Source organism: Nestor notabilis, unplaced genomic scaffold (assembly GCF_000696875.1).
Source record: "Nestor notabilis isolate BGI_N333 unplaced genomic scaffold, ASM69687v1 scaffold35849, whole genome shotgun sequence".
Classification (NCBI taxonomy): Eukaryota; Metazoa; Chordata; class Aves; order Psittaciformes; family Psittacidae; genus Nestor; species Nestor notabilis.
In genome coordinates, this window is record NW_009943875.1 from 22,724 (window position 1) to 35,628 (window position 12,905).

Consider the following 12,905-nt stretch of genomic DNA (forward strand, 5'->3'; position numbering starts at 1 on the left):
ATGAGCTGTTCTATTTTATTCTTTCATTCTTTCTAGAAAAATGTTTCTTAAAGTCAAAATAGTGCTTTTGAGGTCCATAAGAATTTTTGGTACAAAAAATAATAGTGTTTCTCTCTCTCTCATTGGTTATTTAAACACTTTGCTGTAAATTAAAGTTATTTCTCACATCAAATGGTTCCATTAGGCACATTCAAGTAAAATAACAAAATATCCAAGTAACAATGACGAAAGCCAAACATGGCTTGATAAAAGTCTACAGAGGGTTCTGTCCATTCTCTGGAATGGAATAAACTTGTCACTTCCTTCAGCCAGACACTCACGTTGGTTTGATGTTAGTATCCACTTCCATCATGCAGAATAGTTTCTTAAAGACAAGAGTTCAGGTATTCTACAATCAGAAGAACCATCAACAAAGAATCTGCATTTTAAAGGAAGCTGAATAGCTCATTTTCGTTCTCAGTAGGTATCTGAGTGAACACTGGCATTTGAAGTGGAGTATTAAGAGATTAAACCAGGACAGTTAATGGCCGTCAGATGCAACATTCTGGGTCCAGTCTAGAATAATCAGTGTCATACACCCAGTCATCACAAGTATACCACTTAGAAAGAAGAATGCAGCCTGGAAGGAAAGAAAACATAAACTAAGTATTTTAGATTCTGCTACTACACCCACAAAGTCATGTGTATTTATGGCACAAAGTGAAAGAGACACAAGATCGCAGTAAACAACAAGGAGTTAGGAACCTTTTTCATACTTGGGGTCCCTTTTCAAATAAAAAAGTACATTTATTTCCATATAGCAGACCTCACCCTCAACTGAGCGAAGTTAATGTAGCTGCTGATAACAGTCAGGATGTGCCACTGCGCTGACTGGATTCTGACTCAGTATGTCTACGATTTGATTGTGAGTCAGTATGTCCAAGATAAGCAAGAGCACCAAGATCAGTCAGGATGACCCAAACGATTGGTGGAAGTCAGCTTTTATGGGGTAAATTATATAAGTAAGTCTTGAGGGAAGATTTAAAGGAGAACAAGACTTTTTTGGTACAGTTCTTAAGGGTAACCTGTTGAAATTTGGTTCATGTCAGCAAGAGAACGGTCCAATTATTGTTGAGATTGGGGGATGAGGGGTGAGAAAAGTCACTGAAGTGAAGTGAGCCTCATGATGTTATTTCCTCAGTTTTGAGTACCTATGCAACTCCCACGTGTTAACTAAGATAGATAGCATTAAAAGCCAATTCAATGCCTGCCTTCGCCAGGACTTCAAAATTCTTGGATTGTGAAGAAGGAAACTATAGTTCTTGTTCTGAATTAGTAAGCAAGTGTAACTATTCATATTTGTCTATACATACCCCAATCTTTTGCACTGACTTCATCGGTTCCTTCTTCACTAATTTGATATAGAAGGCAGAAGGGAGTATAAAGATCAGCATGGCAGCCGCAGATGCACCTGTATTAATAAAGCATACAAATAAATATTCATAAACAGGTAAGTATAATTTAAGTAGATCGCAATGGCATTTTCCAAGATTTTTAAGACTACTTGAACCAATGTGAAAATGCTTACCAATGAATCCAAAGATGTCTCGGATTGTAGGGACAAAGATAACAAGCATGTTGGTAAACGCCAGAAGAGCAACTGTAATGGAACAGTGACGCCACCATCTAAACTCCTTCCCTGCCCACAACAGCTGGGTAATGGAACTGCGAATCTGTTGAAGAGGGGAAGGAACAACAAAAAGAGAGTTTAGTCTTCATTGTGGAAGTCCGTGAGTGTCACCCAAATTAGACCTTTTTTCTGAAAGTATTTTAACATAAATTTCCTGAATACTTCAGATTTTAGTAAAAGTTGAAAGACATTATTATTTTTTCTTTTTTAATATTTATGTCCTGCACTGGAGAGGCAGCTCTGTGTTTTCTGGTCTGTTTCTCTTCTCAGTGATTTAGATTTTCAAAGCACAGCCAATAATGGACTAAAAACCAAGGAAAAATATCTGTTTTGGACAAAAATAAATACCAGGGATTTTTGTAACATCTAAGGATGCTGCTGAACAACATCCACCTAAATGGCCAGAATTCCATATTCACAATGTACTTACATAAACACAAAGAATTTTGTAAGCTGATAATATAATGTGCAAGTACTTTTATAAAGGGGCAGTCTGTTCCACCTCCCCAGTTAAACAATACCAGGAAAATACTATAACGGAACGTATACGTGTAACGGAATGTATTTGTATCTACTGCCTTGTAAATTATTCATTTATTTAAATTAACAGTATAGAGATATTTCCTCAAGCTTATTGGAATAAATTTCTTCTTTCAGTTAAGAGAAAAATCCTACAGATTAATAAATGGGAGTTACCAAATCAGCACATGACTGCAGCAGGACAGGAGGTGAAAATAAAATATGGCAGTAAGAGTAAAGTAAATTACTTACTGGGAAAATAACTACAGGTACAGTAAGGGTTACAGCCATAAGTACAGCGAGACGCACAATCAGAAGAAGAACATCAGCACCCAGATAAGCAGAGTAGGTATGAAGCAGTTCTGGTTCAACTTTTCCTATACAGAAAAAACAGTACTTTATTAGATGTAGTTGACATACTTCTCAAAACAAACTGCTTCTGCTCTAGATCTTAAGCAGATTTTACAGTTAGAGCAACATGAATTGAAAGCCTCAATAGGTCCTGTAAGCATGTCTCCATTTTAGACAGGGATAACTTGAAGGAACTGCATCTGTTTTAATCCAATTTTAATTCTGTGCCTTGGGATTAATTCTGCACCTTGGGCTTAATTCTGCTACTGGTCTTTTTTTGGGTGTGCACTTAGGAAAGTATTAACCCCACCACCTAACAAACAGTGTATATTTAGAACCCATACTAAATGCTTGCTTATTCTAACTTAAAAACAATAGCGTGGTTCTGCAGCACATAATTCATTTAAAGGAAAGCAAAGAAGGCAGTATTCACCATAAAATGTCAGGTATCCAAAGAGAGCAGCCAATAAATACATGAGGAACATGGCAAAAAAAGATACATAGGACACATTCATCATCCTTTTACGGCTTCGGCTATAAGAAAGAGAAAAAGAAACATTGTTAGCAATGAGAACACACTTTTCTATTACTTCTTTTAGAGTAGTGATATTACAGACACATATCCAAGATTTACCTTTTCAGTTCTTCATAGATGGGAAGAATTGCAGGATGGCACACAAAAGAAAATGTTAGGATTGGGACAGCATAGACCGTCTGAAAAACAAAAGTACCTTTCTTAAGTATCTCAATAGACATTAGAAATCTAGTTTTAAAAACTTAATCTGTAGATGTTTCAGTTTTGACTTAGGCACCAGTTAGTTTTTGATAAAGACTGGCTGTTCTCTACAACTGAAACTTCAGCAAAAATTAAAACAAGTTCGTATTTTCTTAAACCCAGACCCTCAGGTACCAAATCCTCTCAAATCTCAGTGAAGTCCAATCTGAGTTGAATGTATTAGCATTCAGAATTCTGCTCTGCATCTCACTGGCTTAAGCCATTACTAGTACTGATCTTGGTACTGGCTATTACACATGCTTCTTCCCCATGTGTGGAGACTCACCACTGTAACTGGGAGCATTTCATAAGAGTCAAGACTTTGTGACTGGGAAGTTAAAATCTATCCTAAACCTTGGCATACATTTCCCAAATGCTTTTACTATTTACTTCATCTTCTTCTGCAATCTACTTTTCAAAATGCTTTACTAACTTGAGAAAGCTTGAGAGATGCTGTGCTGAAAAATGAGAGATGAATTTATTGCCACTCATCTCAGGCAGGCACCTCAAGCTCCTCTAACTTCTGTGTATCTGGAGTGTGGAGACACTCAGTCTAAAGGAGGTGAACAGTGACTTACTCTACTGGAACATAAAGTCTTAGCACATCCCCAAGTTTACAAATTGGCAATTACTCGAAGGAAAAATGACCTAATCTATCTGCTATGTATTTAGTCTCTCTTAAATGTTTTCACCAGAGTTTGATTTTTAGTCAGTTACCTGTGAATTGAAGATGAAATATTTTGGCTTGCACATATCATCACTTGTTATGTTTTGATCCATCAAAGGTGCCAGTGTCACATTTACTAATGTCATGTTCATGATATCAGTGTCCATAGGACAAGGAATCTGAAACATCTTCCAAATTACCTAGAAATAAAGTCATGTATTTAGTGTTACTTTGACAAATACAATACATGAAACTTTTCAGAAACTGTTTAATTTCACTTTGAAATGCACTTTTACAAGCACTGGAAGTCTACAAGATTATACTTACAACAATCAGAAAGAAGACCATGCAAAGTAAGGAAAAGCCACTGGTATAGCCCAAATATCCTGTGTTAAAAGAAAGATAAAGAAATCTAAGGTACAGTAAACAGAAACACTATTCAAGTCATAACATAATGACAAAATATATTCTGTCAGTGATCTCTTTAGATTGCCATTTTCTTAGTGTTACATAGAACAAGTTAATTATTCATTAACATCTACCAATCTAAACTCAGAAACAAAAATTCTCAAAGACATATTAGGGTGTATACATACAGTGAGTCTATCATGTTAAGCTTTATAATTAACCAAAAAATTCCCACACTAACAACTATGTGAATTGTTTATTACATGCTAAGAATGATTAAAGGGTTAATTCTAACAGAATGCACTATGCCTTTTCCTTTCTGTTTGTACTGATTCACTTAATTTGTAGAAGGTAGTAACTTGAGAAAGTAATTCACATCAGGACTCTCAGCAACTAAGGTTCTACTACAGGATTCTCTGAACAAACAGGGTTCTAATTGAATTATTCATATATAGCACTGAATTACAGACATTTCATATACTGGTATGAATATTCTGCTACTGCTTGAGATCTAAAATTAAAAAAAGTGACTTCTATTTACACTTCAAAGACAATATAACTGCTCAGGGCTAGCATACCTGGCTATTATAGGATAGCTAATAACACTATTCGCTAGTAACTACTAACCAAAATAGGTTAAACTTTGTGATAAGAACACAAACAGAAAGTTACTGTTGAGCCTTGTTCTAAAGAGACAGCCTATATATCGACCTTTTGTTTTCCACAAATACATCTGTAACTTACAATACTTGTCTTGATTTTTTATACATACATATTTTTATTATTATTTTTATTATTACTATTTTTTTTTAATTATCATTGGTGGGGTTTTTTTTAAGTAGACTGACAGCAATTACCTAAACACTGATTAGTCCCAAGACAAAGTCTGGGGGCAGCTGTTAATTCACATAGTACTTCAAGACTCAAACACTGTATCAACCCATTTCCCCACAAAATTTTCAAGTGTGTTTGATTGTACTCTACTGCTTACCTAAATTTTTCAGTAAGGACAGAGGAAGAATGAGGATGACAGACACCAGCAGCACTAAATAGTCACCATTAAGATACCATTCTCTGTAGAAAAAAAGTAATGTTTGTAAATAATCAAAAGTATTTAAAAATGATGACATTTCCAGTTTAATCTTCATTCTTATGTCCTACAACATACAGGATTCTTAACTAAAACGTAGTACCTGATGTCACAAAGAATTAGCATTCAACTTACTATATGGACCTAAAGCCCTACAATAACTTCTTATCTCACCCCAAACCTGCATTGTGCCTTTCCTTTAGTGTCCTTTCCTAAAATTAATATGTGGAAGTCAGAAGACAGGAACGTAAATGACTGGTCATTAAAAAAAGTCAGCTGGGATCAATCACGGAAAAAAAAAATAATTTGCTTAAATGCTGGTTCCCAACTCTCCAGACGTATCAGAGTATCACAGGGTCCCAGCAGGGTGGTGATCCATTTTTAATGGAAATGAAATTCTGTTGGGTGCCCTGTGGGAGTTCAAAACAGGTGAGGGCTGGAGTTAAGGCAGTAGCTCAAGCCCACTGGCTGGGAAAACTCCAACAAGCACTGGGAGGCACGTTTAGTCCTTTTCAGTAGGGAAACTATGACAAGGACCTCACATTAATTGCTTTCCATTTATTCCATAAGAAGCAGTAGCTATTTTTTGACAAAGCATTTTGGCATGTTAAGAGATGAACATCTTCCTTTGAAACACAGAAAAACAAAGTTAGATCTGTGTAAATATAATTTCACTGAACTAAAAGAAAAACTGATCTTGAGTATTTAATTGTGGCAGGGTAACTGCTTTCTTCACCTGTCCTACAGAACCATCCTATATTGTTTAAGCAATTTAAGTAACACTAACCATTTATTCCAAGATACTATTACTTTATATTCTGTTATTGTATTGTCTTTACAGCATGTATTTTAAAATGGACTGTATACTATTTAGATAAACAAAGGAAACCTAATTAGAAATCTGTGCATTACAACTCAATTGCTGAATTATAAGCCTATATATGGAAGTGGAAATGTGGAACAACTTTTACAGACTTGCTCTGGTTTTATGCAGTAAACGCAAAAACAATTTGGTCGTGTTTTTCCCCAGTTTTACCTGGGATAACTAAATGTAAAAAATGTGTTTTAGAAAGTTCAGGCACGTCGGACCTTAACATCATGTACCTTTTGTTGTCTTTCTTTTAAAATGTAATAGTCTTGTGGTAAATTTGAAAGAAATCACAGCACAAAGACTCCTTGCATTTGATACAGTCATAAGAACATACAGTGTTACTGTGCATGCCCCACATGGAGGCCCTCAGGAGTTTCAGACCAAGGACTTGAAAGTTTGTCTGTGCTGAAGAGTAAAGAATGGGATTGTGCAGCTTCAAGACACAGCTGAGTATTTTAAAAACTGCTACATGAATTTTAACAATGGAGCTAGTATTTGTAACATTATCTCAGAGTTCCAAAGTATCTTCTACAGTAAGCATTATTTTGGGACATTTAAACAGGTGAGCGCTTACATTTTAGGCACCAGGCTGCCAGAGTGGAATCCATGCCAATGGTAGCCACCCAGACTCCCCTAAGCAATGCATGGAGAGAGTCAGTTAAATGGGGTCCACAATGGACAGAGCACTGAGAAAAGATTTGCTTTAAATCAGTGTACAGCTACCTAGTACCAGCCAACAAGAAAACACTTAAGATACAAATCCCAACTTCTTAATCTTCCTGCCAGATTGGCAGAGCAGCAGCTGTATTCAGAGAGATTCACAGCCTTCAATATTCCCCCTTGAACTGCAACCAATTTCGACTGTACTGTCCTCTTTGGCGATGGGACAATTAAAACTACTTGTCTCCAAGCCCCCTTGTAAGTACTGGCTACTCCAGAGACTTCCTTACAAAGTGAAAAATAAGGGCTTGAATTCATCCAAAGGAGGGAAATGAATTTGTAAACGTTACACTACTAAGTAAATGGGGTGGGTGCATTCTTTGAGTACATTAAAAAAAAAAAAAAAAAAAAAAAGAGGAGAAAAATAAAAAAGATGGCTAGCACTGTTGTCATGACAATATCTATCACAAGCTGTATGAACACCACCAAATGGCTTGAACCCCTTGGGGAACACAGGCGGAAAAATGCCTACCTTCTGAACTCAGGCTTAGGTGTAAGTTGGAGTCTTGAGCTGCTCAGCCCTCTCAAGACTGGGACACTTCAGGACAAGGCACAGAAGTACAACTCTGAAGAGTGAGATTTATAGCACTTAACTCTATCCATTGGAAGTCAGGCATCTTGTTTCAGATAGCTGTTTTTACACACCCTCTCAATATAGAGTGGTAAGATAAATTGTTCTTTGGAGATGCCCAAAACAGGTATCTAAGCCAGGTGCACTGAACTAACCACTACAGAGGATCACCTTTCTCCACTGATTATACCAAGACCAGAGTGATAATAATAATCTCAAAATCTAACTTTCAGAAGGTACGGTTAGATAAAATGAACCCTATCCAAGGCACCCACTTTAAAAGTTAAGCAGGAAAGCCACTATGGAGTCAAGGTGTCTCCAGGGCTAAATGGCAGTGTGTCCACCATTTTTGTCTTGGGCACATAAACTCTGGTTTAGTTCAATGTTTAGTTCCCATGTCTTTCTGGAAACTGCCCCTTAACACATTCATTACAAAACTGCACTTTAGTCTTACATTTAATCACTTCCCCCAATATTAACACTAGAAAACCAACACAACCAGCCCAAAACAGTTGGAATACAATTAAAGAAAATGAAACAAAAAAACAACCATGGCTGCATTTATCTTCCCTTATTGAGAGTATGTACTGACTGGTACATTAACACTTACCTGATGTTCTACAGAACAGCTTTCTGTAATATGATGCAATACCTGCATTTTTCTACCCTTTCCCCAGGACAGGCTGGTTCTAAATGATGTGGAGCACTCAAGGGAAGAATAAACTTACTGTATCTCTGTCTGAGTAAGAAGCTACCCTACGGTGTACCGAACGTGGTCTTCATATAAAAATATATACAGTCTCCATATTTGTTTCTCCTAATAGTTTCTCTGATGAGGAGTACTAACACCTACCCTGTGGTCTCTTCGATGTTCATAAATGTCTTGATGACCAATGGTAACTCATATTTCACTATGAAGAGGTAGCTTGACATAGCTGTAGGTGAATAACATCATAGATCATTACAAATATAGAATATGACACAAGATGCAAGAATCACATAACATGTTTCATAACTTCACTTGAACACAAGCAGTTAATGAAGACATGTTGTGTGGGGAAAAAAAAAAAGTCTCCAAGAGTATGTAGGGAACAATTAGTATTGGTAGCACAAACATTTTAAGATCTTGTCCTCACCTCCAATGTTCTGCATTGTAATTGATCCAGAAGCAGCAAGTTTTCCAGCCATACCAAATGCCTTCATTCCCAACTGTTCATACAATAAAGATCCTAAAAGAAAACAAAATAGTCCATTGGAAGGATGTATTTCAATGATACCATAGGAAGCAAATACTGTATGTTTGTAAAACAGTGATTTGCCATACCTCCTTCATTGGCAGTCTTCAAAAGGAGATGCACTGAATATAAAGAAAATATTGAGACAAACAGCAGAAGTATCCTGGGGGAGGAAAATACGCAAATTTTTAATAGCCATAAATGACTTACTGTATCCCTATTAAATGAAGATGTATCAAATATCAAAATTAATCATGTTAAAATATTATCTTTTAAACCCCTATAGACTCTAAGGCCAGTTGAAAGCATTCTGAAAACCCAACTGATGACTAGTTTAGAAAGGGTTTTATACTAAAATTGCATTTCAGAGGCATACAGATAGATTGTAGCGCGGGACTAAACAATGTTTATATTCAAGGTTAAGCGGCCTAAGCACCAAAAGACCATTAAAATCGGCTACATTTGATATAAATAACAAAGTGTCAATGGGAATGGTCTTTGTATCATTGTAAGAAACTGTATTTCTCCTGTCTTCCTGTTCTTGTTCAAAAATGACCATCCGTTGTCCACCATAATTATCCATTTACTGACCATCCCGTTGTGACTAACTGCAGCTACAGTGAAGATTATCTCTTGGTCTTAAATCAGCTTTTTACAGCTTAAACCTGTGTTATGTCTCTTCTCATAGGAAGATGAAAACTGCAAAAGCCTTAAAGAATTGACTGAAAATTCAGATACATCAAGAGCTGTGTCTCCAATGGAAATACATTAAAAAATAATGTTAATTTAAAAAAAAAAACCACCTTTCTCTGCTCAAGTTACTCTTCATGTGTGCTTACATGGGAATCGCTAGCAGCTTGTTTATCTTCCCCACAGCTTTTACATGCAATATGTATTATTTCCAGAAGCACATTTGCAACATGTAGAATTCGGATCTCTCAAGAACACATCTCTCCCACAACAAATGCACTTCCTGGAGTGGCACACTAGGGGGGACTTCTCAACTGCTGAAGAACACAGCGGAAAATTACAACACATTCAAAAAAAAACCTGGCCTTTCTTATACCTATACAAGCATTCTGCTTTATAGGAAAGCTAAGAATCAGCAAAATGCTGCTCAAAAATGGCAAGCTCCATCTAGAGTTCCCAAAATATTCTTTAAATTTTCTTTTGAGTAATTTTTAATGTTGGCAAAATTAGTAAACACTGCACAGAGAACTGGAAACAAGAACATTTGAAAAAAGCTTCGCAGATCTGTATGAGGAATACAGGAAACTTGTGCTACTGTGCCAGTTCAACACCAACCTGCAAATAAACCTCTGTATTTCTGACAGGCAGAAATTAACGAGCACATAATTCAACCATCAAAACAGGACAGCAAGGTGTGAAAGGTTCATTAAACCAGCACAGACCCTGGACCCCTCAGTCCTAACCTTGAATGGCTGAGTAAGTACGGTGTTGACAAAATCAGTCAGCAAACTCATCTTGAAGCTCAGTTTCTGGCTTCCAGACCATATCATTCATTGATTTAGTGCTGACACAAGTGACAAGTCACAGCACTGACACAAGTGACTTCACGCAGTCTTCAAAGAATTTACTGCCTTAATCAACTGCATCTGGATCTGAATCTGTAACCTAGTTATTAAACGGTGTCTGTAATACCCTCAGTGTCATCATAAATCCTCAGTATCACCAGTGATTGACTGTTTTCCTGCCTTGGAACTATACAAACTGCACTAAGCTTTGCAAGGTTTATCTTTTGAGTCAGTACTAGTGCAAATAGATCTGAATGCAGTATCTGAAAATGAAAAGGTTAACTGAACAACTTCAGCACCCAACTGTTAAATTGGCAGTTTTGAACATTTTTGTCTTCAGAAAAAAGTATCCTTGTTACATGTAAATCTATTCAAATATTGAACTTTACATTTGTTTTTTCCTCTCCTCAGTTCTAATTATGCTGATTTTATGTGCTGCAGAAGATCTTTAGGGCATGAAACTGATGTGTAGAGAAATTAAGTATCTATCTCTTCTGAATTCATGCTGCTAAGTTGTTCGTTCGGTTTAGCATCATCTAAATAAGTGCAAGACTTAGTAAAAATTTAACTAATTGTCATGTATTTAAAATAAAAGCCTTTAGATAAAATCTTTACACACTGGTAGTTTCCAAAAGAAACCTGAATGCCACCTTGATATACTGTGAAATGTATGGAAGTAAACCTGGCCTACGACTTTCTGGAAATCTGGTAATCGAATAAAGCAAATTTCAGACTGAACATTACTCTTCACTTGCTCTTGAACACTCAATACATTTATCTATTTCCAGGATACAAATACAAAGTTAATTTAAACACATCCATGGATTGTCATTTGCACTCAGACACTGATACTGTAAGTTGTGTGAGCTGAACTGCCTCCAATATATGAAAAATGTACTTTCCCAAGTACATTTTTATGCAATGCACATAATTGTTTCCTTATGTCATTTCCAATTACGTTACTACACTCTTGTCTTGTACCCGAAAGCTTCTGTCAATATAGACATTGCAGTAAAGATATGCTGGTTATCCTACATCCCTCCCTTGCAGGGAGATAGCAATTTTTATAGGTGAAGCTGAAACCAGGTCCCTGAATTGAGTAAAAGCACTGCAATAAAAAGGATTGCTTTATTCGTGTAAGTGCATTGCATCTGTGTTCCTCAGCTGACACAGTTGTGCCTAAAGGAGACCCTGATCAGTAGGACTGGGCCACAGAAATTTTTAAGAGTAGACACAACCAGACTTGCAAGAGACAAGCAAAATAATCCTCTTCTGCCTACTTTTTTCTTCTGTCTGCAGCATGATCCTGTACTTCTGGTGCAATTATGACTTCCAGTAATTGAAAGATTTCTGTTATCATTAATTTCAGTGAACTCTAAAGGAAAAAGCTAATGCAGACTTCAGTCTGTTAAGCAGCACCTCTCTTTCCCACTTGGACAATGGAATTTTCCGAGGGAAGTCTATAGCTACTTGTGGAGAAACTACAGCTAAATAAAGGAAAATTCACTGTAAAATGTTTTGTGGGTTGCAGAATTTGCAATGAATCTGTTTAATTTCTGCAAGTCCTTCTGAATGTATCAGGATCTCTTAGTTTAAAACAAGCCACAAAATCTTAAAATGCAATTCTGCACCCTACAGCAATGATAGGTATTTTGGAAAGGTCATATTCTTATATCAAGTGCTTTCTACTATTAGTTATACAGCAGAAATAATATTTTCTTTATGAACCAAAAGATACTTACACAAAAAGAGCAATTCCAGTGTTAGCCATGGCATAAGAAAGACCAAGGATGCCACTACCCACAATAGCATTGCTCAAATTAAATACTGACATTCCAAAGGAAGTAGTACCCGGATGCTGAGAAAAGGAAGACAGGTAATAGTTAGTAGAAAATTATCGCTCATTTCACTATTAAGACAAACATAACATTGGCAAGAAAGGTTTTGTTTTGAAATGTCATTGGCATGTACTTACATACTGAGTTTCATATTTCTTCTTTCCAAGATTGGAGTCGAGCAGGAAATTTTGATTTTCTGGATCAATATCCGCATAGTGGCTGTAAAAAACATTGCATCATTAGTGACTGTCACGGACAACTTGCGTACTAACTTCCCATTTAGCCATTCCAAAACACTTCAAAGGGAAGCGAGAAAACCAGCGGAACGACCCGAGCACCACCACCACCCCATTCCCCCGTGCCCTGCCAGCGCACAAAGCACCCCGCTGTTTACATCCGTGGTCACTTCCGTGTGCCCGTAACGCGTGCCAGACACGCGGCACCTCCCGACCCGAGGCGGCGTTTTAAACTAAGGCTGAAGTGTGTCGCCGGTGGCCGCGGCTGGGTGCGTGGTCCCGGGGCGGCGGCGCGCCCTCACCTCTTCATGGCAGCGGGCTTGGTGGGGTAGGGGTAGCTGAAGTCGTTGCTGTTGGAGCTGTAGCTGCTGCTGTCCTCGTCCGGGGAGATGTTGAACTTGCCCACCTCGGCGCTGCTCA

The 12,905-nt window shown here is 37.3% G+C and overlaps 1 protein-coding gene across 1 annotated transcript; it reads right to left on the minus strand.

The window, feature by feature from the left end:
• Positions 1–172: 172 nt before the first annotated feature.
• Positions 173–12,900, minus strand: SLC38A2 (solute carrier family 38, member 2; the record flags this gene model as incomplete). Its single annotated transcript, XM_010022137.1, has 15 exons — positions 173–619; positions 1,353–1,450; positions 1,568–1,712; positions 2,441–2,565; positions 2,973–3,073; positions 3,174–3,253; positions 4,032–4,181; positions 4,309–4,367; positions 5,381–5,463; positions 8,495–8,576; positions 8,778–8,870; positions 8,966–9,039; positions 12,154–12,269; positions 12,387–12,468; positions 12,788–12,900. Coding segments are annotated over 15 exons (1,500 nt in total), but the record flags the coding sequence as incomplete, so codon positions are not given.
• Positions 12,901–12,905: the final 5 nt, after the last annotated feature.